Source organism: Arvicola amphibius, chromosome 2 (assembly GCF_903992535.2).
Source record: "Arvicola amphibius chromosome 2, mArvAmp1.2, whole genome shotgun sequence".
Lineage (NCBI taxonomy): Eukaryota > Metazoa > Chordata > Mammalia > Rodentia > Cricetidae > Arvicola > Arvicola amphibius.
The window spans coordinates 44,272,346-44,300,324 of record NC_052048.2 but is presented as its reverse complement, the minus strand read 5'-3'; the positions used below and the strand labels follow the sequence as shown (position 1 = coordinate 44,300,324).

General features: G+C 42.3%; 2 protein-coding genes across 4 annotated transcripts in view; one reads left to right on the top strand and one right to left on the bottom strand.

Moving 5' to 3' along the window:
• The window catches only part of Chl1 (cell adhesion molecule L1 like), an 84,872-nt gene extending 80,949 nt beyond the window's left edge, over positions 1-3,923 (top strand). For all 3 annotated transcript variants that reach the window (XM_038319834.1, XM_038319835.1, XM_038319833.1), the window contains one exon: positions 3,707-3,923. In XM_038319834.1, coding sequence (XP_038175762.1) covers positions 3,707-3,923 — 217 coding nt within the window. The remainder of the gene's footprint in view (positions 1-3,706) is intronic.
• Positions 3,924-12,168: 8,245 nt separating this feature from the next.
• LOC119808275 (sepiapterin reductase-like) lies at positions 12,169-16,723 on the bottom strand. The gene is made up of 3 exons (XM_038320706.2): positions 16,367-16,723; positions 15,738-16,028; positions 12,169-13,536 (listed from the first exon to the last, which is right to left on the bottom strand). Exons 1-3 carry the CDS (start codon positions 16,671-16,673, stop codon positions 13,346-13,348), a joined length of 789 nt encoding a protein of 262 aa, XP_038176634.1. The 5' UTR covers positions 16,674-16,723; the 3' UTR covers positions 12,169-13,345.
• Positions 16,724-27,979: the final 11,256 nt, after the last annotated feature.

Below are 27,979 nucleotides of genomic sequence, written 5' to 3'. Positions count from 1 at the left end.
AAGACTTCCATCAGGTTTGTCAAGTGGAGAAAGTTATTTGTTTTTAACTCAAGTAATGGAACTATATTACACTGACTTTATATAACAGGAATTTTTCCAAAGGTTTCCTTACCCCACCTCTGTCCCCACTCCTTCCTTCCTCCCTTCCTCCCTCCCTTCCTTCCTCTCTCCCTCCCTCCCTCCCCCCTCCCTTACTTCCTTCCTTTTTTGCTCTTTCTTCCTTCCTTTATCTTTCTTCTTTCTTTTTCCCTTTTTATCTTCTCTTATCTACTTTTGTAATAACTGAATTATTATGTACAGAGGTGGAGGTGTGTTAAGAACCACAGTCTGGATAGCAACAAGCATCAAGATTGCTTGGTTGAAGCTCTGTGCACAACACATGTCACATGTAATGTTCACATAAACAAGTAAACGAAACATCGTAGAGACACTCTGAGTGTTGCCTTATGGACATGATTACTTTAAGTTTGCATTCATGGACACAGATTTCAACTTTTCTCTGTGCAGTTATAAAATACAGAGGTTCCAAACCCAACTCAATACATGAACCTAGACTTTATAAAACCTTGCCATATTCAAATAATATTATCAATCAATTAGAATGAAAGACTAAAAGGTTAACAATTATTTCTGCAAGGCAACGAGGGTGGCAAAAGAACTAAGAGGCAAATTAGTACTTAAAGCATAGAGTCACTGATACCCGTTTGAGGATTATTACTCAATATATGAGTTCAATCAGGTAGGGACAACACAGCAAGAAGTGTAGTACAAAAGCCACACTTGAGAAGGGACTGTAACTCCCAATTCTCCTGTTACACACCTCTGCCTCACTCTGTGCCCATTATATTTCTTAGCTTTCTTTCTTGAATTATCACCATTCCTTAGTCAGATCATCTCTACTATCTCTATTGTAGCAAGAAAATTACTACCAATTTTGAACTGATGTTATTATATATGATTCAAGAATATCTACCAAATAAGAAACCTAGATTTCTCTCACTGACTCAGCTCTGAATCTGTATGCATGACCAGAGATGTGGGATACTCGTCTCTACTCTCTCTATTGCAGCAAAAAAATTACTATAGTGTTTGGACTTATATTGATGTTAATATAAATGATTCAAGAATCTCTACCAAGAAAGAAATCTAGCTGGCTCTCACTGGCTCAGCTCGGCATCTGTCTGCATGGCCACAGATGTGGGGTACTTTGAGTAGCTGACCTGGTGTAACTAACACAGATCTGAGCATCACTATGCCTCTGCTGGTCTCTATGCACATCACTTTTCTTTCTGCTGATTGGGTGCCTTCTTTTTAAGCTTTTATGTTTCTTGTCAAGAAGATCAGAGGAGAGAAAGACAAGGATGGTTGTAAGGAAAAAAAAGAAAGAAAGAAGAGAGAAGGTGTAAGGAAAGGAAGGAAAAAACAGGAGAGTAAAAAGAAAAAGAATGTTAGCTTGGGAAAGTTGTGGTCAGCGCTGTTGTACTGATTGGAATATTCTTCCTGATTATGTCTGAAATGTAAAACTTAGGATGATAATTGAGTATTATCTCAATGCCCATGCGAAACGAAGCCAAGTATGTACTTCTGGCTTATTGTCTTCAGGAGACAGGCTTTTGACAAGAACTGTGGTCTCACCTGAAGTTTTGGCTGACAGTAGATCTGCTTCCTTAAGTGTGTGTTGCCAGAGCTTGGTTACATCCAGACCTAGGGGTTAAGAACTTCAGATTTTGGCAAACCAGAGTCATCCTCAGTTCCATGACATGTGGACTTATCTCCAGGATACTTAGTAATATCTAGCTTTAGGCGAGGCAGAAACACCAGAGCGAGACCCAAATTGCAATTCATTGTATGTTGATGCCCTAATCTTAGAAATTACATCTCAGTGCTCGAGCATATTCTATTTATTGTGCTGGGGTGAGCCAGTATGTTCAGCACACATTTAAAGGGAAGACTTTACACAATTGCTCACATTCCTTTTGAACAGGGATCACTGAAGTCTCAGGACAACTGTTCACAAACATTTTTATGAAGGGAAACAAAACAAAACAAACCCCTGAATCTATTCCTTGTCCATAAGCTTATTTGTCTACACTCTGCAGCTTCTATAAAAGGATTGGTCAATTCATTTCCCTCCATCGTTTAGAGTTACAGCCTTTCAAACAGTCAGTATGTTTTTTGGCATTTTATTCAAAAACTTAATATTCATCAGGAGTTTTTGTATCTTTAATGTTTCAGGAATTTTCTTATATACTTTGCCCTTGGATATATGTTTATGTTACTCATTATCTGGCCCCAAAGCCAATGCTACATTTAAAAAAAATTTTTTTTAGAACCTCAGTGTCCTCATTCTGAAGCCTGTTACCATACCACACAGATACCTTGATTTATGCTCATGTCAAACACAGGTACCCAAACGTTCCTTTCCCAATAATGTGTCAAACACAGATGGTTCTTGTCATCTAGTCACTTAGGAACTGGTACTTAAAACCTTTAAATTTTAAATCAGATATATAGAGAAAGGGCATAATTTCATAGATTTTTGTGACTTTAGGCTTGCTTCTTGTAATAAGTAAAACACACATCAAATATCATATTGATATTATTCATAATGATTTACATTTTCTTTTAGAATTTATTATTTGACAATTCCATATGTATATATAGTACTTTGTTCACACTTACCCATTATCTTATCTTACCTTCTTCTCTTTTGAGCTCAAGTCCTTAGTCTTCCTAACAAGTGCTTCTCCTACTTTGCTGTGCTCTCTCTTTCTCTCCCTCTGTGTTAAATAGATAGACAGACAGACAAGACAGGCAGACAGATAGGTAGGTAGGTAGATAGATAGGTAGGTGGGTAGATAGGGCTGTGACCTAATTTAATCAGGGTACTTTTAACAATTTTAATTGAAAATTTTAGAAGAAACTCAATTTGGTTGGTTATACTAAACAAAAGAGAAGGATACAGGAGTTTATATGACCAAAATAAAAGATAAAAGATCAAAACACAAGGCCAAGAGCAACAAGAGTACATAAAGCAAGGAAAGCAACATTTGCCTTCTGCCTTAGACCACTGAATTGCAATTGCTAATGGCATAACAAGGTGACATAAACAGCAGAATATTTCTCACCGTCCTGGGACTGGACAGTGAGATCCAAGTCAGGACAGGATGAATGTGTGCTGAGTTAACCATCTCACTTATGGATGCCCGTTTCTCTTGTTCTGCCCTGGAAACTGCAAAGCTGCTTTCTGGAGGCCCTTTCACTAGGGCAAATCCCTTTCATGAGGACTGTTCTGTGACTGCTGATCTCCAGTGACCCCACACACCGTTGTCATCATACTTGGGTAAAGCAGTTTAGCATGTGAATTCAGGGAGCACACAGGTACCCACATCATAGCTTCAATATGAATCAGCATGTTGCATCTTCATGTCCCAAAGCAGCTCCTCAATTAAAAGGGAAGCAGAAGTATGAAAAAAAAAAAAAAAAAAGCAGAAAAGTGTTCCTCAGTCACTCAGAATAAAGAAAATTAGTTACGGCTTTTTAAAATACTTGCTTACTGATGTGTCATGTCAGCTGCATTTCCCTGTCATTTGTGTTAATATGAACAAGTTGAAACGTATCGAACTTGTTAGCACTTGTGAAAGAGTCTTGCTCTATGTGCCTGTGAATCTGAGCTCCCGGGGAATGGCTCTCTTTTGTTTTCTAGTGACAGCGATGAAAAGCCTCTCAAAGGAAGCCTTCGGTCCTTGAATAGGAACATGCAGCCCACAGAGAGTGCTGACAGCTTAGTGGAATATGGAGAGGGAGACCACTCCATATTCAATGAAGATGGATCTTTTATTGGCGCCTACACCGGGGCTAAGGAGAAAGGGTCTGTTGAAAGCAATGGAAGCTCTACGGCCACGTTCCCACTCCGGGCATAGGCACAGCACATGCACCACGGCTGGCTAGCACAGTCCTCCCCAGTCTCTTCTGGGGAGCAAAATCTTTTACAGAGGAGTGGAAACACGTGACATTCTGCAATTTTGCTGAGAAAAATAACACTGCCTTCAAAAAGAAAAAAAAAAATCAGATGCCAAACACTTCAGGCCTGTGTTTCATTTTTGGTTTCGGTTTTGGGTGCTCAAAATGCAGAACACAAAACAAATCCTGTACTTAGATCCACTTTGACTGAATCCAAAGTTCCTGTTTTACATATTCCACGTCTGCCTGGTTCTCCTGTTCAGTGTGTGTGCATTAATGTTGCTAACTGTGTGGGTTTCTCTGGATGCACAGTTGTATTTAGTTTTTAAGATCTGTTTTAGTGACTTTGATTCACTACAGGTTAAAAGATTGTAAGCAAGTAAGCTGGTTATTTAAAATGTAAAAAGGAATATGAATGTCTTATTAAACACTTCATGGAATCTATACAGTCTGAAGTTATTATTTAAAATTCAGTAGTAAAAGTCTTAGATGATGATGCAACTCGTATTTATTGAGCTCCTATTTGCCCAGAGGCTACCATTTTTATGCAGAGTTACAATGTTTTCAATTTCTGAATGATTATCTTTAATTTCTGTCAGTGTGGTAACTCTGCACCCTTCTATCTATCTATCTATCTATCTATCTATCTATCTATCTATCTATATTTCGTCCTTCCTTCCTTTCTTTCTTCCTTCCTTCCTTCCTTCCTTCCTTCCTTCCTTCCTTCCTTTCTTTTGCTCTTTCTCTCTCTCTCTTTCTTTCTTTCTCTTTCTTTTTTTCTTCTTTCTTTCTTTCATTCTTTCTTTCTTCTTTCCTTCCTTTCTTCCTTTCTTTTTGATTTTTTAACTTGAACTAACTGGAGCTGCAGAAGGTCAGAGGTTATTTTAAAAAGAGAAAGAAGATCTTGATGATTGTATTTTGTATCTTCATTTGTATGTGCACAGCTTTCAGCCTTTATGTTTATAGACTGGTTCCCTTGGATATGTTTTATGAATGCCTTGTACATATTATATTAATATTTACACATAGTGTTTTATTTTGAAGTGAGAAAGAGAACATTAATAAGCATGATTGTACAGCTAAAGTGTATATAGTAGGATGCTGTTTTCATCCTTCAGGGGCTAACCCGGGGTTCCAGATTCAAAATTACATGAAGAATTGGATTCTAATATTTCTCTCCTTCACATGCTCTCAAAATAAAATAGCATATAGCGATGGAGGGAAATGCATTCATATTGTTCAAAATAAGTTTTGGAGTGGATTCCTGCCCCAGTGTCCAACAAATAAAATTATTTACAGTAGAAAAGCTTACGTACCTGTTAGCTTATATCATATTGTAAATGTATCTGTGGTGGTATCATTATTTTTAATGTTTCATTTTGTCAAAGTTAGTATAGAGTCAGGGAATTTAGTTTCCTGCACGTGGGCTACCACTCCATCTAAAATGGTACAAAAGTTTTAGAGTGTTTTAGAAATATCTTGAAGAACTCTGCGCACATTAAGTAAATAATGGATGTTAACACTCTCGTGTAATGGAAACTTTTAACCTCACCGTGAAATTATTAGCTATGTTGTGATACCAGTTCAGAGATTTAACTTTACGTTGTGTAATTACTGGCATATCCTTACTGTTTAGTCTTCATGTTTAATTGCTATGATGCACTATGTTGCTTTGGGGTTAAAATCATGGATAGGAAAAATGACCAATGCAGTAATGTACATTAAACATACTTTTTTAACCTCGCGTCTCTTCTAGAATGCATAGGCAGGAAAAACCTGTTTTCTCAAAATCATGGATCTCAATGTTTGGCTACTCTCCTGGAAATGGCAAAAGAAAGGGGGCAGATATCTTTAGGCTCTGGCCTGTATGGGTGTGTAAGGATCTACACATCCACTGTACGAACTGATCCCCAGCACCATGTGATGACTAAGGCACAGATTGCTGGAGGAGCCACTGTCGTGTGCCATTTTAGTGGGAGGGACTGTGGAACTAAGCTTCACAGAAAATAAAAGATGTGACCGACAGTTAATTATGCTGTTATTCTGCCTCCTTCTCCTTGTCATCAGTCAAAATGTAGTTTGGAAAGGGTCATAATATCCAACAATGTAGAACTGTTTCATTAAAAATTTAATAATCTTTAAGTCTAATGTTGACACAAATACTTACATTTTTGTTCCAAATGACTGTTGAAGAAAATGAGATTGTGCTATAGCCCCATTTGCTAGCCTCTGTGAACTTCTAAATACTATTTGGCTTCATTCTGTTGTACATCTTCAGTAGAGCAAGACGAGATCCTTGGAGTCCTTTGATTTTAATTGTAGAATTGGATTATTCAGTGTGCTCAAATGAAAACACATCCAGTAGGTTAAAGTGGATTTAATTCTTTTTCTCTCTTAAACAATGAGTGGCAGACTCTGTGATGTGCAATGCTGATTACCATTGGGCAATAATTATTTGGGAAATGCCCCCCTGAGGATTAAGGCAGCTGCTAATATGTACAACTTTGTTCTTAACTGGTTTTGCAGTAACTTTCTGTAGTCTACTGACAGTATGATTTTAATGTAAGTGATTGTATATAACCTCCAGGATTGTGGATGGGGATAAGTTCAGAAAGAGCTGTTTGAGGGTCAGGGAAATCTGTGTTCTCTTCCAGGTTCCAGCACTGACTATTCATAGAAACCTTAGGCACATTGCTGAACTGCTTTACTTCAAACTGTGCTACAAAGTGCTAATGTTCGCTGTCACAGGGTGTTCTTTTGTACTAAGAAAATTCACGAATGATAAAATTCTAAGATGCCTTTTAACTTCATAACCCAACCTGTAATCAAATTAAGTATCAAAAACTCACCCACACATACACCAACTCAATTTCCCCCCTCTAAGCACATAAATATATTTTTATAAAAAACAGATCTACAGAAAATAAACTAAACCTTACTGTTAAGTGTGGAGTACGATTTGCACATGCCAATGAAAATTAATAATCAGAAGAAAACTAAGCAGGGTCTTTGCTATACAAAAAAAAAGTGTTTTCCACTCATTCTGCATGCGTATTTGTAAGATGTGAAATCAGTAGATTTATTCTCTTGGTATAAAGGCATCTGATATTTTAGATGTATCCATGTTTATAGAAAACTGTAGAGCACAATAGACTTAATGCTATTTTCTACTCATGGAAGAGATAGAGGACAATAAGGAGAGATGTTGGTTGCTTTTCTAAGTATTTCAAACATATTCGCCAATCGAAACCCTAAATATGTTTACATGCCACGAAGGCGTAATTCTCGTACCAACTTTAAATTGGCTGTAGTAGGACTGGTTTGTGGTCTGTGGTAGTAGCTGTACCCTCGTGTTCCTATAGCGAGATAAGCAGGACTGAGCCAAAGCTACTTTGATTTGTCTTCAACTGGCTGCATCGTCAAAGAGACAAAAAGTACAGAGGGCAGGCTCACCTGGTTAGCTTTTCTGTTCTTACATAGATTAACATTCACAGTAGATCTTTACTCGCGTGTGTTTGTGTTGTAGATGGTGTTTGTATTATGCTTACGGATATGTGTGGTTCAAAACTATTTTCATTACACATGAAATTCAGCTTTCAAATAAAAGTTTGACTTCGTGTACTCTAAAGATGTCTGTGTCCCTTTCTATCGAATAAAAGGCAGAATTTACATTTCAAGCTTAAACTTGGTTCTTACTAATTCTGAAACCATCAGTGAGGCATAAATTAGTTAAGTTTGAAGAAGAAGAAGAAGAAGTGAAATATTTTATTTGTATCACTGTGTTTACAGAAAGACTTCTTGATGTCATCAAGGGCTAGAAAATACACCAACTTCACAGTTACAATGAATGCAAATTAACATGTATATATTTTCAGTTGGCTTATTTTTCAGGAAAAAATGTAGCAATGTGTCATTATAATAACATATGATATCCTATATATTCAAAGTGGATAAAAGTTAAAATTGACATATTCTTTTAAAGACGGGATGCCCAACTTGCTGAGTATTTTGATATTTAAAATATTTTGCCTTATATTTGTACCTTATACAACTTACCACAGTTTACCTAAAAATCTCCTTTTTACATTGTATACTAGAGGACAAGGAAGTTGGTAAGTCAGTTAATATTACACAGTCATCCAGGCCAAGAAATCACTCCTAGAGCCATTTGAGTCCCAGACCTCTAGTTTTTATACTGGTCTGTGTTTTTATTTTCTCACTGCTTTACAATCTCTTAGAAATGCTTAACGAAGGTGCATTGAACTTACTGTGGCCTGCTGAGCATAGAGACAAATGACTTGGTTTTAAAATATTTTGAGAAGACTTAGAAGAGAGGGGGAAAGCAATGTTTTATTGTGTCAAATAAGTGAGTGTGGGTATCCTAAAACATAGTAGGCATTCAGAAAAATCAGTGGTTTGCAAGAGAGTTGGGAATAGCAGGTTCCACTGATACTGCTTAGGACCTGAAAAAGGACCTGAAGCTCCTCCCAGGATGGACATCCTCAAGAGCTGTCTAGAATGCTTTAAGTTGGTATTTGTGTTGCGCTATTAGAAACAAAAATCTACAATGGGGCCTCTTCCTCCTTTTGCTTTTCTCATTTGCTTTCTTGTAAAATATCACACAGAGATTTTTAAACCATATGTTGTTGGACTCACAGGTTGGTTCACAGTGTCCCACTTATGGACAGCCCTTATGGAAAAGTCGGCTTTAAATCAGATGGGTACCACTTCTTAATGTCACTCAATGTGTTGTGTTGCTGAGCAATTGGTGCTATAAACATGTGTGCATCCTCCTTACAAGACATACATAAGCTGAGAAATCTAAATATGTTTCCTGAAAGAAACATTTAAATACTAAATAATGTACTGTACAGCAAATAAATATATAGCTACTTTTTGGAGAGAGGATAGTGTTTATTTGCTTTCCTATGAATAACAGAATGTAAAATTTAAAGTTTGCCATAGTGAATATATATATATATATTTATATTATATATATATATATCATGAATTCTGTAGAAATCAATAATTTCATCAAAAATATTTTGAAAATGCTGATACAAAATAATGAAACTGATGTATTTTATACATTACTAACTGCTGAGAGAGTATGGTATCCAAACATATGGGAGCCAAGGTTTCTTTTGCAGATTCATTCAAAGGCTTTTCTCATTGTATTATCTGCCTAAAATCTCTTGTCCATCAGAGAGTTTGATTGCCATGTGCAGACAGATGACTTCACCTTACTTTTAGCTTAGTGCTCTTTTAAAATATGCCATTTTTATACATGACTTTTCCCATAAGAAGTAAATTTCACATACAGAAGGAAGGCTTCACTTTCTCTTCCAAACCCGAGAGTGGTGACAATGGTCAGTGTCCATTCATCAAGCTGAAAATGCCAACACACACCCCAGGCTCTGCTGCTGTTTCTGCCAGGAGTCTCCTGGGTCCCCCTTCTCTACATCCTGAGCACCTTAGCTGGACCCCTTCTTGCTAATTCTTTTTATCTGCTCCTGTTCCCCTTCTCTCCACCATCCTCAGAAGCAGATTTCTGTTTAATGATATTTTTATGTTTTACTTATATATGTGTCTGTGTGAGTGTATAGTGCATGTGTGCAGGTACCCACCGATGTCATATGAAGGTGTCTGATCCCATGGAGCTGGAGTTAAAGGCACTTATGAGCCATAGATATGAATGCTGGGAACCAAACTCAACTATTCCCGAAGAGCTAAAAGTGCTCTTAGCCATTGAGGCATCTCTCCAGCTCAGAAGGTGATTATAAAGATAGGTACAAATCAGCTTGCCATGTTCCTTTACTATGAACATGGGAAAACAGAATGGGTAACTATTTTGTTATTTAAAAATAAAATAAATTTAAAATGTTTCATTAACTTCCAAGTCTGTACATAATTCTTAGGTTCCTTCTTTTCCTTCCTTTCTTTCTTCATTCCGGTTCTGCGAATTGTATCAACCACTACCATTGCTTTCCCACTTTGGAATCTCTAGGCCCCTATAATCTTGTGCCAGTCTCTACTAAAGTACGGAACTGTGCAAAGACTGCTGTGCACAGTGCTTAGGACTTACCTTGCCTGGGACCTTTCCTCGAAATGATGAACTAAGATGCAATGAGGCTGCCATGATACTCAGCCCAAAATTATTAAGAAGTTAATACCTAATAGGCCATCCATTTGCCTACTGTAGAAAGGGACATTGTAGATCAAGTCCTTCAACATTATCTCCTACCTTGATTTCTTGACCCTTCCCTCTTTTGGCATGATTTCGAGGGAAATAGCAATTCCAATGGTGATGACTCAGTCATAACCTTCGTTGGGATCTGTATCTTTCCCCTAATGTGGGCTGCATAGGCTTACACTCAGTAGTAAATAAGCATTTCGGGAAGGGGTAGCTGCATGTTCTGCCATTAGAAACCCAGGCTAAACCTTTTGTCCTTTATCAGTTCTTGATGGCCACCAAATTCGTTTTTATCTAAAGACTTTGAAATTTCTCCTTTTCCCTCAACAGGTTCAATCATCTGTTTAAGCTGAATATAATTTCTTTATGGAAGCCTTCTGAGACTTTCAAAACTAGGTCAAATCTTATTTTAGGACATGCACACCTCTCTTATTTATTATTAATAATTTTGTGGTTTTAATTTACCTTTTTTGATATTTGAATACTATCTTTTCCTTCTGTAAGTTTAGAAACTCCACAAATTCAGGGGATTCATTCTCCTTTTCATTGGAAATACCACCCAAATAGTGCAATGCTTCTTATCTGATGGATAGGCATTCAATGTCTGCTACGCAGGAGTCTGAAGAAGCAGAGGCAATATTTGCAAACTATGAACTACCTTGAGATAATTTCAAATATTTACATGGAAGCAAGCTGTGTGTAATCCTAGCTGCTTTGATCCTGGTTGTTCTAAAGTAATGTAAATATTTCCATCGCTCATCCAGGAGCTCAAACCAGGCAACTCAAGGATCATGAATGGACAAGTCAGAAGATGGAAAGGAGTACTCTGGGAGGCTAGCCTCTGGACATGGCATGGCTTTTACACACATGGCCCATAGCACCTAGGGTTACCTTCACAAAACAGTCAGTTTCAGCAAAGAAGGAGGGGGAACTCCCAAGGTCCCAACCATAGCTGAGAAACTGTTGGGGGTTTAGGGCTTCTGGTGTGTAGATGGAGCGGCGAGGCTGTGTCCCACCACCTGGCTAGCTTTACCCAAAATAATTACATGGAAACTGTATTCTTTTAAACACTGCCTGGTCCATTAGTTTCAGCCTCTTATTAGTTAATTCTCACATCTTGCTTTAACCCATATTTAGTAATGTGTGTAGCACCACGAGGTGGTCACTTACCAGGAGAGATCTTAACCTGCATCTGTCTTGGAGAGGAGAAGCATGGTGACTGACTATGGCGACTGCCTGAAGCGTCTGCCTTCTCTCTCCCAGCATCCTGTTCTGTCTACTCCACCCACCTATGTTTTGACCTATTGAGCCAAGCAGTTTCTTTATTAATTAACCAATGAAAGTCCTCCATCACTGGTGAAAATTGAGTCAGCTTTGTTTTTCTTATTTTTTAAATATTTTTAAAAAATTAATTCTTTGAGAACTTCACATCATGTACCCCAATCCTACTCATTCCAAGTCTGTCCTCCTCCACTGTAGTCTCCTCAAAAGAAAAAAAAAAGTCAATGATTTTTTTTAAAAAAAAATAAGAGGTACAAGGGAATAACTGCCGAGTGAGTGAGCCAGAGCCAGGGACTGTGAGGGTCCTGATGTGAATGTGGGACCTTCAAGGGAGTAGACCTAAGCCAGGACCCCTATGGGTCTGGGCCTGACTCTAGGACCTCAGGGGATCTAGGCCTGAGCCAGGACCTCTAACCAGTCTAGGCATGAATCTGGGACCTCCAAGGGAGTAGGCAGGAACCAGAAATCTCTGCGGGTCCAGGCATGAGTCTATTCCTTTCTGACCTTCCTCAATTCTCTTGAGTTCTGTGAGTCTTGAGGACAGACCACTTAGAACACCTTGAAGCTTCTGTACTTGGAAGACATGAGAAAATCTTGCCACCTTGTGGAGACATGTGGTATTTCTCCCTGAACTTCTGGGCTATCAAAAATAAAAGAGGCAAAAGGGCTTTCTCAACCACGGAGCATGTAGTGTCAAACATTTACAAACACTAGGCCATGCACAATGACCCTTTTGGATGGGTGCAATGCTTTATTTTACTACATCGTAATACACAGTCATTTCAGAGGCACAAGAGCAACTTGCTGTGGGTACCAGCTGGTAAGAAGATCAGAAGTCTGAAGCGGCCATTTCCATTCCAGAGAGGGTAAAGACTCCATTGGGAAAGGTGATAAAGTTACCCCCTTCCACCTCGGGGAATACTCAACAGTTGTGGCATGCCCTGCAAAAGGGGCAAGCCCCATTTTTTTCACGCTGCACAGCCCCAGAGCCCCAGTGTGTCCTCTGCTGGACAGTAGGACCAGAGGGTTCTTTGATTACAAGCAGATGCCAGGCTGAGTGTGTCTGTGTGGTTGTTTTGGACAGCTGGGAACTGTCAGCTCCTTATGCAACGGTGGGCTAGAGCCCACCACAGGAGCCAGGGCCTATTTACAGCGCTTCCGGGTTAGCAAGAGGTGGAACTAGAAATCCAAGCAGTCACTGTGAGGGCTGTCTGCTGTGCATTGGGCGCTGAGGATGGATACTCACTGCGTAGCTCAGGGACCCTCAGGCAAATGGCACTCAAGGTGGGCCAGTGTGGACAGAAGCATGACAAAGGCAGAGGTGTCCTGGTATTTCTATCTTAATGACTTTGGACCTATAATAACCACTGTGTGGGCCTCAATGGAAGGAGGCAGACAGCTGTCTGGCAATGCTCTGGGAAGAGCGAGCAGTGACATGCTCAGGACACCCTAGCTAATGAACGGAGGTGTCACTCCTGCACCCCCAGAAGAGGTCAGCAGGCATGCACGAAGGGCAACATGGACCCTAGTGCACCTGCCTTACAACTATGTATTTGGACCAGAGTCGGGGGAGAAACAGTGGGTGTCACAGGAAGACGGCAGCAGAACAAAGATACGAAGTACAAGGACCATCACCATGATGCCCTCGGTCCTCTTTCTGCGTCAGAGCACACCCTCTTCACCTCACAGACAAGACATCAGCCACCTCTCTCCAGTGTTTTAGCTTCTCCTCCTCTTCCCAGCTCTAACGTTCTCTTTCTGGGGATATCAGTACCCAACAACTCTCTCTCAAGCCCCTGCAGAAGCCTTCTGATGACTGGTAATGCTAGTCACGCCCTGCTTGCTGTGTCTGAGGGCTTATGTTTGTGTTAGGCAAGGCTGGGGAAGGCACCGTGGCAGGACACGGACTTAACTGTCATAGAAATCTATGTGAGCTCCAGACTGGAAGGTGTCCTTTTGCAGCAAGCTCAGCAGTTTCTGGGCTGATGTCCCACAATCCACCAGCTTCCCACTGGATTTCAGCTTCTGCAGTCCGTTCCTTATCTCTGGGTACTTGGAGGATTCTCGAGCCAACTGCTGCATGTCTGTGTCCAGGGGACCTAGAGGACAGAAAGTACAAGAGAAGGACAGAGGTTGTAGATCCCACTGTGTGGAGGGTAGAGTCGAGTCCGGTCTGGCCTGAGGTTCCATTACACTGCCTTTTACATTTTTTTTTTGTTGTTTTTTCAGTTATGTTCTCTATACGGATTTCTCTCTTGAAATTCAGGCTCCTTTTGCCTTAGCCTCTCCAGTACTGGGATTATAGGTGAGGGCCACCATGAGGGCTCACATTACCACTGAGTTTTGGACTCAAAGCTACAGTCTATTAAGCATGGTTTAAAATCAAGATCATCCTCTCTGGTACATGTAACACATCTTCCCATCTTTCCTACTCGTATCCATACATACATGGACCCTGCAGGTTCTCTACTCCTCCTACATCCAACTAGGGACCATGTGAGACTTCCAGAATGGTCTCAAGCAGGTCGATGCCATAACTTTGTTTTTCTCCTTTCTTTAACACCTCCTTTAGCTCTCTGATAAATTCAGCTGGCTGCACTTCGCTGGCTCACATGGCTCCTCAAATTCCCGGATGGGGGCTCAGGTGGTAAAGTTCTTACTGTGCAAGCATTGGGACCTGAGTTCAGATCCCCAGCGAAAAGCCCAGTATAGGTGATTAGAGAGAGAAATGGCTCCCTGTTAAGAGCAGTTGCTGATCTCACAGATAACCAGGATCTGAATCTCAGTACCAACCATTTGTGACTTCAGTTGCAGGAGATATGATGCCCTCTTCTGGCCTCTGCAGGCACTGCATGTGATGAACAGATACACTTCAGGCAAAAACACCCTTAAACACTCCCCCTCCCCCACTCTCTGTTGCTCTCTCTCAGGACCTGCCTCTCTCTAACAACTTTTCTCATCTTTCCTTGCATTTCTGGAGAATGTCTCCCACCTGTTAACAAACAGCCCTCAAGGAACTGTGCAGCCTACCACGTTTTTAATGGTGGTCAGAGACAGAAAAATCACGGAACCCAGGAATGTCCTCTAGCGTGCCCTGCCCACAGTTTCTTGTGAGCTGGCCTCTAACTTGCCACCTAGCCAGTGCTGACCTTGAACCCCTGTTCCCACCTCTCAAGCAGTCTACCATGCCCAGTTTCACCCCCTTGAGCACCCCGGCGACAGGATTGCTATCTTTCCAAACAGACCTTTCTGTCTTTGGAACCCTGCTAGAACATTCTTCTGGAGCCTGAAGTGATAACTGGAGTGCTTCTGTCTGTCTTCAGGCTCTGGGAGATTCCTAAAGCTCTCAGTTCATCCACGATGTCTGACTTAGCTCTGGGCCCACCTGGAATCAGCTCCCACCCCGACCCCGCAGCTGTGATCATGACTGAATGAGTCTCGGCTGAGCTTAGAGCAGAACAAGCAATGTCACGTATGTGTGTGGAGGGCAAAGACTAGGTAAGATGAGGAGACCCAGCAAAGACTAAGAAGTTAGAAGCGAGTTTGGATCCTGGTCCTGCCTCACTCCAGCATTAGACAGACCGTGCTGTCTCCATGCCTCCAGGTTCCTGACCTAGTCCAAAGGGGTACAGACAACTGCCTCTCACTCTTGAGTTCTCACACAGTCCACCACATATTGCTACCTTCTAATCACAGAAATTACAAGCCTAGAAGAAAAGCCCCAGCCCTGTGGCATCTTAAGAAGCTGGTCAGACAAGACAAGGCGTCAGAGGACCACAGACCCTGGAATTTCATGAGAACAGGGGGCCCTATCTTATTCATCCCAGGCCCTCTTTCCCACCTCATTGAGTGTTCCAACTTTGTTCAGTGGCTGCTCAATCCTCAACAACGCCTGCCTGCTTGTCTTTGTGCATTTATTGCAGCCGGCCTCCATGAAGCCTTGCTAGGTGTTGGGGATACATGGAGAAAAAATATGTGGCCCTCGAAAAAGCAGACAGCTAAACATCTAAAGGTAATGCAGTCTTTTGTTTCTTAACTTTAATTTATTTATGTTTATGTGTATGGGTGTTCTGTTCCACCAGCTGGCCAGGCAACTCCTAACGCTGAGTACCTCTGCCCCTGACTACTCCAACTTCTTGGAGCCTGTATTTTCCTTGCAAGATGAGGAGTCATGACTGAGGGGTACAATATAGTCTTTGAATTCTTTCATAAGAATACAGACCAGGCTCTCCACCTTGCCCACACCCCAGAAAGGTACCAGTCAGGTCGGGAGGCATCAAGGGCAGTACCACCCACCTACCTGGAGCATAGCTTAGCACCCTCACGCCAGGTTCCTCAGCTGCTAGGACCTGGTACAACATGTCTCGGGCAGCCTTCCCGGCACAGTACAGCGCCCAGCCCTTATACGGCTGCAGGGCACACAGAGACGAGATGTTAACCACGGTCTTGCTGAGGCCAGGGCTATCCGGGAAGGCATTCAGGGTGCCCGAGGTCAAGCAGAGCATGGAGGTCAGGTTCAGAGTCCAGTAAGTGTTCACCTCAGCTAGGTCGGTCATGTTCAGGAAGCCTTTGGAAACATCTCCAAGAGTGCCTGAGAAAACAGGACGAAATAAATGACACAGCAGCGGGGGCTTTGTTCTCAGTCTTTCACAGTCTCTCCTCATCTATTTTACCCACCTACCCCAGCTCTGCAGACACCCCTAAGGCAAGCTAAGAATACACCTGTCTGAGTGCTCTTCAGAAAAGCAGAGGATCTGTTTAGAGACCTGATGTCTCGACTCACGCTCCCACCAGGAGGCACTGCTCCAGGCGTTCGAGAAAGTTCTACAGGAACTTTAAACAACCAGGCTGTCTCTGCCTGGACTCTGGACTTTCAGGGACTACCCAAATGGCGAGAGCCCGCAGCTCCAGCCTGGTCCGCGGTATCACCTGCATTGTTGATGAGCAGCAGGCGCTGCAGCCCCTCGGGCCTAGGGAGCTCGCGCACCGCGCACAACAGCTGCTGCACGCCGGCCTCGGTGCAGAGGTCGGCGGCTGCCCGCACCACTCGCAGGCCTGGATGCTGTGTGCCCAGCTCCTCCTCCAGCGGCCGCAGCGCCGAGTCACTCCGTGCGCTCAGGAGCAGCACCGAACCGGGCGACAGCAGCCGGGCCAGCAGGGGGGCCAGGGCGCGGCCGAAGCCCCGGGAAGCCCCAGTCAGAACGCAAACGGTGCGGCCTAGCAAGCCTCCCTCCATGCCTGGAGCTCAGCAGCGCGCGCAGCTACTAAACCGGAGGAAGACTTGGTCACCACCCACCTGTGTCTGGGTGAAGAGACCAACCAATAGCCAGGGAGGCGTGGCCTGGTATGACTCCCAGTCCCCTTTCTAGCACGCCTGGTTGCCTCTTGAGCCACTCCCACAAGCTCAGCCCCTTTCGGGAACCGCGCGGTCCAGAATTGGCTTCCTCGACCAGGGTTGATTTGTCTTCATCCTTACAGGGCATACCAGGAAAAGACCAGTCACAGCAGTAGATGAAGTCCTTCCTTACCTGTGTAGAGTCTGGATCCCCTTGCACCCTGGGTGACAGCAGCTTCCTTTGGAAGAGTCTAACAGCACCCCCAGAAGAAAATGAAGAGGACACTGGAAGATAAAGGCTGAGTGAGAATGGCAACAATTTCATAAACAAGATAATGACCCCTCAAGTTACCGTAATAACACACCTTGATTCCTTGGGACCTGAGGACAGCAACCTTAGCCTATAAACCCATGTCATGTACCCATTAAACCACTTTATAATCTCAAATGATAAAGAAGAATTCCCTAGGATGGCATAGTGGTACACACTTGCAGACCCAGCACTTGGGGAATGTTGGAGCGTAAGGAGTGTGAGAAATAGATTGTAACCCTCCATTCTCAGTAAGAGTTGAACTAGAGTTGGTTGGAGTGACAGACACGTTTAGAATGCACTACGCCCCTCTTCCCTGGCTAGTGCTAGCCCCTCTTTGTTTCAGAAAGCTACCAGTGGTTTGCTTGGTCACTTAGCCAGATCAGAATAGGGAAGTCAGCAATCAGAAGGGGCCAGTCTCAAGTCCCAAATTATATATTGGATGAGGATTTTGTCTAGGCCAATGAGATGGGAGAACTAGGGGGTTGCAAGTCCTATATGCCTATAGGAGAGAGAACAGTAATGTCTCTCGATAGGATTTTAAAAACCACTGTCTTGCAGCAAATCAGTACCTTGGCCATTTATGCCTTTCCTCTATGCCAGAGTGCCTTTCTGCAGAATTGTATATTTAAAACCACTGAGTTTTCACTAGTATCTTGAGTTTGTTATTATCTTATTTCCAAAGGGGTTGAAGGATATTTCAGACTACATAGTGAATTCAAGGGCTGGACTATATATGACCCTGTCTCCAAACAAAACACAATACAGACAAAGATGGGGTGGGGTGGGGGGATAGCCCAGACAGTGAAGTGCTTGCCTTGCTGAGTTTGAACCCCAGAACCCACACTGAAAACACTAGGTGTGGCTGGATGATGGTGGTGCTTGCCTTTAAGCTTTCGGAAGGCAGAGGCAAGTGGATCTCTGAGTTCAAGGCCAGCTTGGTCTACAGAGAGAGTTCCAGGACAGCCAGAGCCACACAGAGAAACTATATATAGTTTCTTCATATATACATGAAGAAAGAGGGAGTTTCTGTCTTGAAAAAACATTCTAAAAAAAGCTATGTGTGGTGGTGTGTTCTTGTAATGCCAGCACTATGGAATGAGTGCAGATCCCTGGCTCCCCGGCCAGCCTAGCCTTCTTGGTAAGCTGTTCCACGCCAGTGAAAGAATCTGCCTTTTGGGGAGGGGAGGGAAGGGGGAGGAGGAGGGGAGGAGATGGAAATTTTTAAATAATAAAAAAATAAACCATGAAAAAAATGTTTTAAAAGGTGGACACACATAGAGAACTACACAGTGTTCTCTGGCCTACACAACCCCCCACCCCCTCATCCCTACACCCATGAACAGGCACATGTGTTAACACAGAGATAAAGAAAAATAGAAAAAGAAAAGTTCCTCATATGAAAGTAAGCATATGGAGACCTGCTTATATCTCTTTAAAAATCTCTTTCAAACATTCTATTTATTATTTATTTATTATTTTTATGTGTATGAGCATTTTGTCTGCTTGTATATGTGTGGATCACACCTGTTAAATGCACAGGGAGCCAAAAGAGGATGTTGGGTTCCCCTGAAACTGGAGATACAGACAGTTGTGAGCTGCCTTGTGGGTGCTGAGAATTGAACCATGGTCCTCTGGAGGAGCAGCAAGGTGCTATACCAGGCTTTCTTTTGCCAACCAGTTCTCAAATCATGACACAGAGACATCTTATTAGTTATGAATGTTTGGCCTTATCTTAGGCTCGTTTCTGGCTAGCTCTTATAACTTTACCTGTTTCTCTTCATCTGTGTTTTGCCTCAGGGTGTTTTACCTGTCTTGCCTCTGTGTCGTCTACTCTGCCTCGCTGACTGCAGCTGCCTGCCTTCTGGTCCCGGATGTGTCCCTCTCTTTCTCCCTAGTTCTCTTCTTCACTCATTCCCCAGCCTAGAGTCCTCATTCTATTTATTCTCTCTGCCTGCCGGTCCTGCCTCTCCTTTTCCTGCCTAGCTGTTGGTCATCCAGCTTTTTGTTAGACCAATCAGGTAGGTGCCTTAGGCAGGCAAGGTGAAACAGCAACACATGTTTAAACAATTAAATGCAACAAAAAACAAATGTAACACACCTTTACACAGTTAAAATAACATTCCAGAGCAAAGTGCTCTTAACCGCTGAGCTGACTCTCTAGCCCCCTTTATAGTTTGTGAACAATGTAACAGAAGGACAGTGCTTAGTGAGGCTTCTTGTAATTCTAGCACTCAGGAAACTGAGACTGGAGAATCAGATTCATGGCCAGCCCCAGCTACATATTAAATTCCAGGTCAGCCTGAGCTACATTAGCCTTCCCTCACAAATAAGCCCCACACAGTTGCATGCAGGGCTGTTAAAGTCTAACCCTACAGGATGCAGTGTTTCTTAGCATTTCTTTTTGGAGTTGGAGAGACAGCTCAGCGGTGAAGAGCACCGATCACTCTTCCAGAGGACTTAAGTTTGGTTCCTAGCACCCACATGGTCGCTATAACTCTAGTTCCATGGGATTCCATGCCCTCTTCTGACCTCCACACACATAGGCATACACACAGGCAAGCATTCATTCACATAAAATACATAAAATTTTAAAAATAAATAGAATTTATTTTCATTATTTAAAAACTAGACTTATTTTTATGTATATGAGTGTTCTGCCTGTGAGTATGCATGTGTATGTCACATGTGTGTATATATGTGCACCACATGTATATGTATGTATATATGTGTAGCACATGTGTGTATGTGTACCACGTGTGCAGTATATTTGTGCGCCACATGTATGTGTGTGTACCATATGTGTGTGTATGTATGTATGTATGTATGTATGTGTGTATGTATGTGTACAATATTTGCCTGGCATCCAAGGAGGTCAAAAGAGAGCTCTGATCCCCAGAACTGAAGTTATATAGTGGTGAGCTGCCCTGTGGGCACTGATAACTGAACTTGGGTCCTCTGGAAGAGCAGCAAATGCTCTTAACTGATGAGCCACCTCTCCAGGCCCTTTAAGGAATGTGAAAATATCTCCACATGGTTCTCACACACAAACAAGCCCAAGAGCTGCTGGGATAGCAACTGGCAGCATAAAGCTTAAAGGCTCTGAAGACAATAGTGGAGAATTGACAAAATGTCAGATCCCTGTGTTGGTTGGTTTTGTCAACTGAACACCAGGTAGAGTCATCTGAGACAAGGAAACCTGAAGGAGGAATTGTTTCCATCAGATTGGCCTGTGAGAAAGTGTCTGGAGCAATTTCTTGATTGACAGAGGAGAGTGCAACCAACTGTGGCTGGGGCCACTTCTGGGCAGACAGTTCTGGGTTCTACAAAAAAGCAGGTTAAAGAAGCTATAGAGATGACTCAATGGTTAAGAGCACTGACTTTCACAGAAGTCCTGAGTTCAATTCCCAGTGCCCACATGGTGGCTTACAACCATCTATAATGGGGTTGGATTTCCTCTGCTATTGTGCAAAGATACATGCAGATGGAGTGCTAGTATACATAAAATACGTTTAAAAATCCGTAAAAGGAAAGAAAGAAGGAAGGAAGGAAAGGAAGAAAAAGAAAGCAGGCTGAATAAGCCAAGGAAAGCAAACCAGAAAGGAACATTTCTCTAAGAACCTCTCCTTCAGTTCCTGCTTCCAGGTTCCCTGAGTTCGTGACTTGCTTCTGTCTTAGTCAGTGTTCTATTGCTGTGAAGAGTCACCATGACCACAGGAACTCTTATAATGGAAAACCTTAAATTAGGACTAATCGACACAGTTCAGAGGTTTAGTACATTATTGTCATGTCAGGAAGCATGGTACTGGAGAGGTAGTTGTGAGCTCTACATCTGGATTAGCAGGAAGCAGGAAGAAAGAGGCATGGGGCCTGTCTTGAGCATTTGAAAACTCAAAACTCGGCCTGAGAAAGCAAGCTCCACAGGAGCAGGAGCTGATCCAATCCTGGGACATTGGGCGACCAGGATTGAGCCAGTGACCTGGTCCAGAGCAGACCTTAGACAGCAAACTCCATAGGAAAAGGTACAGGGGAGTAACCACTAAGCGAGTGAGCCAGAGACCGCTGAGCGTCTGGACGTGATTCTGGGAACTTCAAGGGAGTAGACCTAAGCCAGGACTTCTGTGGGACTGGGCATGAGTCTAGGAACTCCGAGAGAGTAGGCAGGAACCAGAGATCTCTGCAGGTCCAGGCATGAGTCTGGGACCTCAGAGGGAGTAAGCCTGAGCCAGGTCCTCTGCAGCTCTGCCACGTGGCGATAATGGAGATGGGTTAAATTAGTATGTAAGTGTTAGCCATTAAGAAGCTAGACCTAATGGGCTAAGCAGTAATTTAAATAATACAGTTTCTGTGTAATTATTTCGGCTCTAAACTAGCCGGGCAGCTGGAAACCAACAAGAGGCAGTGGCTTACGGGCAAATTTTGGCATGTCTGACTCTGTCAGTTTCTTGGCTTACCTCTGACTCCACCCTTCTTTCTCCCAGCATTCAGCCTAGCTTTCCCTGCCTACCTAAGTTCCGCCTTGCTATAGATCCAAAGCAGTTTCTTTATTCATTCATGGTAATCACAGCACACAGAGAGGACTCTCACATCAAAGATTGGGTCCTTCTGTTGTTTGTACAACTCACCAAAGTTCATTTCTTCTGGTCGTTGGCAATCTTACTGTCTAAAACTTTACTTTCAAACGTTGTGCTAAGTGGAGTATTGCCACTTATTTCTGTGTTTTAAAGTGACTTTTCATGAGAGTTTTCTGGTTATCAGTCAGGCCCTATAATAAGATCATCATAATATCAGTTCTGATAGCAATTACTGCTGTAGTACATTGTTTTTATGCGGCTTTCTTATTCTTCTTTTCACTACAGACTAAATTCCCTAAAAGCAACATTTTGTGTTCTTGGATCACTGTTGTTCAGTTGGCCCCATCTTTCCAGATGCCAACTGTACAGCTTAGTTATGCAAACAAGAAAAAAAAACCACAGTAAATCATAATAAGGAAAAAACATCTAAACATCTTCGTTTTACTTTTTCTGCAGTTAGAGTTATCATGTCTCAACTAAAAAACACTGTGCAACTCATAAACACACAAAACTACACCCATGGTAAGCAGGGCTGGGTAGAGTGGAAGGCTAACTCTTCATTTGTTTTCTTTATTAGTTTGCCTTTTTCAAAAAATGAATTTAAAAGGTGGGAGAGATGGTTCAGCAGTTAAGAGCATTGGCTGCTCTTCCAGAATACCATGGTTCTAGTCCCAGAACCCACAAAGGCAGCTCACAATCCTCTGTAACTGTAGTTTCAGGGGATCTGATGCTTCCTTCTGGACTCAGAGGGCAGAAGGCACACACATGAAATAAAGACATGCATGCAAGTAAAAACACTCATACACATAAAAAATGAAGATTACATTAAATAATTTAAATTTAGCAGAATCATTTTATTGTTCATGCCAATAAATTTATCTCATAGCATTTATTTTGTCTTTTTAAAAGCCTTTGTGGAAAGTAAGTTGAACATTTTCAAAGATGATTAAGTTAGTCATTAGAGTTACAGAAATCAGTACCCTGCCAATGACTACCAAGTATCAATTAGTTTCATATGACGAGGTTACTTAAAGTACATGCTACACAGTTGGGCCGTTATTGTAGATTCAGGACTGTAATATGAGATGTGATTTTATGGGTAGAGTGTTCATGGTATAAAACATTTTTGTGTAAGATACGGAAGTTGATCAATTTAAATGAAATTTAGAATTACAATTTATGCCCTTGTTGGTTTTTTTTTTTTTCAGTAGAAATCTCAAACTATTTTGAGTATTTTAATAAAGGATGCAGTTAAAAGATTGAGCCACTAGATGGAAGTGTCTCAAAGCTTAAAAAGTGCCTCTTGAAAGTATGATATGGGCCCTTTCTCTCTCTCTCCTCTACCTTCCTTCACTTTATGTTGTGTATATCACCATCACTGGTTGCTGTTTTCTTTACATGTACTAGGATTGTTTACTCTTCTTTCACTTCTAAACCATTGTCTCACTGTAATTATAACAGACATTATTTAGTTTACATGGAGAATTTTAAGGCCATTTCTAATCTTGAAGGGTGTTTTATAAATGTTAGCAAAGTGTGATAAAATTGCATTTTCATACTATCAAAGATACATACAGTCACAGTTTACTTTTCTTAATTCCCATAGAAATAAATAGAAGTGATTCTGAATTGTTTAAACAAATTAACATGTATTAGTTTCTTTTTGTTTATTTGTTTGTTTGTTTTTTTGTTTTTTTCTAGACAGGATTTCTCTATGTAACAGTCTTAACTGTACTGGAACTAGCTCTTGTGACCAGGCTGGCCTTGAACTCACAGAGATCCCCCTGCCTCTGCCTCCTGAGTGCTGGGATTAAAGGCGTGTGCCACCACTACCCAGCCAGTATTAGTTTCTTTTTAATACACATAAATGACAAAGACAAAATAATAACACTGTTTCAATGTATAGAGGCATACATAAAATAATAGTATCATGTTATGATTCAGATCTTTTTAAAAAATATTTCACATGTTGCAAGTATAGGTGTTTTGCCTGCATGTATGTCTGTACCACATTTGTTCCCCTCATTCATAGAGGCCAGAAGATGGCACTGGGATCTATGGAACTGAAGTTATATGTTGTTATAAGTTGTTATATAGGTGCTGGGAACTGAATCCTCACACTCTGTAAGAACAGGTGCTCTTAACCACTGAATCATCAGTCCATCCCCCATTGTTTGGATCTTAAGTGTCTCTCATATATTAAAACTTTGATTGTAGTCCCGTAGTGTCACTGGGGAAGGGTGAGAAGAGAGTAAGTTACAAGGAAAGTGCCTTTAAAGAGATCAGGGGTCCACTTCTGTTCTTTCTTCTGACCCCTGCCAGCTACAGTGGCTTGGCTCCACTGCAACCTCCATCAGGTTCTATCTTCCCACAGACCCAACAGCAAGGATTCTGGTTGCCATGGACTGAAGTTTCTGAAATGGTGAATTAACAGAAAGCTCCTTTTCCTTTTGGTTTATCTCTGATATTTCCCTCTGCTCTGGAAAGATGATCAAAGGCTTACCAACAGCACACGCCTCCTATATGAATAAAGGAAAAATTCAGATATGTCAATACCTTGGGAATTTTTATAAAGCTACAAACTGGGCATATTTATGGTCGTTTTGGTAATTCCCTACTGAAGAACAAGGCATTAAAATAAGCTTTGTGTCTTGTCAAGAATCGTAACTAGGTGAAATCTGAATTGAAATGTGTGCTGGCTAATTTTAGGTCAACTTTAGAATGATTAGGCAGAAGGAATTTCAGTTGAGAATATACTCCATCAGATTGGTCTATGGGCAAGCCTGTGGATCTTTTTATTTTTCATTGATGATTCATGTATGAGAGCCCAGGTCATTGTGGGTACTTTCATAACTGGCAAGGTGGTTCTGGGAGCTATGTACAAGTGGGCTGAACAAGTCATAGGAAACAAGGCAGTAAGCAGTACTCTTCCATGGTCCCTACGCAATATCCTGCTTTGAGTTCCTGGTTCAGGAGTTCCTTCTGTTTGGCCTAGTCGATAGGGCAGAACTTAGATAAGAAAAAAAAAAAAAACAGAATTGAATGCTGGAAGGAAGAAGGGCAGAATGAGAGAAGCCATGGATCCTCTGCCTGAGTCGGACACCAATTAGAGCCTCTGGTAAGCCACTGCCACATGGCGATACACAGATTAATGGAGATGGGTTAGACTAATATGTAAGAGTTAGCCAATAAGAAGTTAGAGTTAAAGGCCAAGCAGTGTTTTAATTAATACAGTTTTGGTGTGGTTATTTTGGGTGTAAGCTAGCCAGGCAGCTGGGATGAACAAGCAGGCCCTCCTCCAACAATTGGCAACAAGTTCCTGCCCAGACTTCCCTGAATAATGCAATATGATGTCTCACTATAACCTGAAATCAATGCTTTCTTTCCCACATTGCTTTCCATCATGGTGTTTTATCACAGCACTAGTAACCCTATAACTAAGAGAAATCAGTAACAGTTTTATAGGACATTGCTGTGACAGACCTGACAATGTTGTGTTGTGGTTTATCATGGTTGGCTTTTAACAAGTCAGAATGAACTGAGTAGGTAAACTAACCTAAAGATCTGTTCCAATTCCCTTTGATTGATGTGGGTAAGGCCCACTCCAACTTAGGGTACCAGCCCCAATAAGAAAGAAGTTTATTCTGCCCTTTGCTCCTTGACCTTCCCTCTGACTGCTGGAGTTGCATGCCCCATTATTGATCTGACAGTAGAATCAATGTTTTAAAGCTTCCATCATGCAGTGGGGACCAGTGGCTCTCCAGGAACTCCCTGGGCTCCTGGCACCAGATCAGGATTACTAGGACACTGCCTTGTGGACTGAGCAACTAGGAGTCATCACCCCCTAATGAGAGACAGCTGTTCTGGGTTCCTCAAATTGCTGAGTCATCCAGCCTCCGGGACTGAGTAACTACCAAATTCATAACATCTCAGGTATCATGTGGCCAGTGTTACTATTATAAAACTCACTAAATAAATTCTGATGAGTGTATGGGGGGGGGGCAGGGTGTAGTCACCTTTTTGGTTGTGTTCCTCCAGAGAAGCCTGAGTAAAACAGTGCTACAGATAAAGCATTGCCTTTTTTTTTCTTTCTCATGGTTTATTTTTTTTTATATTTAAAAATTTCCATCTGCTTCCCTCCTCCTCCCCCTCCCTCCGCTCCTCCTCCCCCTTCCCTCCCCTTCCCTCCACCCATACCTCCCCTCCCTCCCTCTCAAGGCCAAGGAGCCATCAGGGTTCCCCACTCTATGCTAAGTCCAAGGTCCTCCCAACTCCCCCCAGGTCCAGGAAGGTGATCGACCAAGCTGAGAAGGCTCCCACAGAGCCCGTCCATGCAGAAGAATCAGAGCCCAGCGCCAATGTCCTTTGCTTGTCAGTCAGCCCCCGCTGTTGGCCACATTCAGAGAGACGGGTTTGGTCGCATGATCCATCAGTCCCATTCCAACTGGAGTTGGTGATCTCCCTTTAGTTCTGTCCCACCCTCTCCATGAGTGAACGCACCCCTCACGTTCCTGACTTTCTCCCTCATGTTCTCGCTCCTTCTGCTCCTCATCAGGACCTTGGGAGCTCAGTCCAGTGCTCCAATGTGGGGCTCAGTCACCTTCCCCATCTGTCGCCAGCTGGAGGTTCCCTCACGGTCCTGACTTTCTTTCTCATGTTCTCCCTCCTTCTGCTCCTCATCAGGACCTTGGGAGCTCAGTCCGGTGCTCCAATGTGGGGCTCTGTCATTTTCTTCATCTATCGTCAGGTGGAGGTTCTATGGTGATATGCAAGAAATTCATCAGTATGGCTATAGGAACTGGCCTTTTCAGGCTCCCTCTCCTCAGCTGCCCAAGGAACTAACTGGGGGCGTCTCCCTGGAAACCTGGGAACCCCTCTAGGGTCAAGTCTCTTGACAACCCTCAGGTGGCTCCCTAAATTAAGATATATGCTTCCCTGCTCCCATATCCACCCTTCCTATATCCCGAGCATCCCATTCCTCCGAGCTCCCCCCATTCTCCCCTTCACAATTTTCTCTCCCCATCTTCCCTTGGCCGCATCTTGCCCAACCCTCAAGTTCCCAATTTTGCCTGGCGATCGTGTCTACTTCCAATATCCAGGAGGATTACTATATCTTTTTTTGGGAGTTCACCTTCTTATTATCTTCTCAAGGATCCCAAATTTATAGGCTCAATGTCCTTTAATTATGGCTAGAAACTGATTATGAGTGAGTACATCCCATGTTCATCTTTTTGGGTCTGGGTTACCTCACTCAGAATAGTGTTTTCTATTTCCATCCATTTGCCTGCAAAATTCAAGATGTCATTGTTTTTTACCGCTGAGTAGTATTCTAGCATGTATATATTCCACAGTTTCTTCATCCATTCTTCCACTGAAGGGCATCTAGGTTGTTTCCAGGATCTGGCTATTACAAATAATGCTGCTATGAACATAGATGAGCATATGCTTTTGTTGTATGATTGGGCCTCTCTTGGGTAGATTCCCAATAGTGGAATTGCTGGGTCCTGGGGTAGGTTGATCCCTAATTTCCTGAGAAACCGCCACACTGCTTTCTTGAAAGTGAGTGGCGCTGTCACTTCTGCACCTCGATGTGGAATATTTCTATGCCCATGCTTCTGCACATTGTAGCATTCTGAAACAGCAACAGGCAATCTTATCGTAACCTGCAATCTTATTAAGATGCATTATGAGTCCCAGCCCCCGTGAAGAACCAAGGAACAGCACCAGAAGTTGCTTTCTTGTTGTTGGTTTTGTTTTATTTGGTTGAGACAGGGTTTCTCTGTGTAACCGAGACCAGGCTGGCCTGGAACTCACGGGAATCGGTTGCCTCTGCCACTGGAGTGCTGGGATAAAAATCATGTGCCACAACACGGACGCCTGGCTGAGAAGGTTCATTCATAAGCTCCCATTTGCTGCTGCCCACCAGGAAAATACACCCGAGGACTCAATGACCTGAAAAAATGCATCTGTGTATAACAACTAGCACTGAGGAAATTCAAGAAGATTAAAAGTCTTAAGTGCAGTGGTCTTTTATTGATTCTTTGATAATTCTGTTTTGAAAAAATGCCAACTTGACCATCAGAATTGAAAACATGATGATTTTATAATTTCCTAATTTCTGGGGTAAACTTCCTACCATTGTAAAATACAAGTGTTCATTTGTCCTTCCTGAAACAAGGCCCTATGCTTACTTGTGTTCCATTAGCATTTTAGGGACCCTCCCCCCACACAACCCCAGATCACAAACGCAAAGCAGACTCCACAGTGATGGAAAATACCAATATTTGCTAGATATTTATTTTTGTTTCTTTTTTTTTGCTCCC

What these genes read in the sequence shown, in the direction of transcription:
- LOC119808275 (XM_038320706.2), bottom strand. Translation starts at nt 16,673, where the DNA reads ATGGAGGGAGGCTTGCTAGGCCGCACCGTTTGCGTTCTGACTGGGGCT. An exon ending in GCTGCTCATCAACAATGCAG is followed by an intron (nt 16,029 to 16,366) that starts GTGATACCGCGG and finishes CTGTTTTCTCAG; the next exon opens with GCACTCTTGGAGATGTTTCC. An exon ending in GGTGCTAAGCTATGCTCCAG is followed by an intron (nt 13,537 to 15,737) that starts GTAGGTGGGTGG and finishes TCTGTCCTCTAG; the next exon opens with GTCCCCTGGACACAGACATG.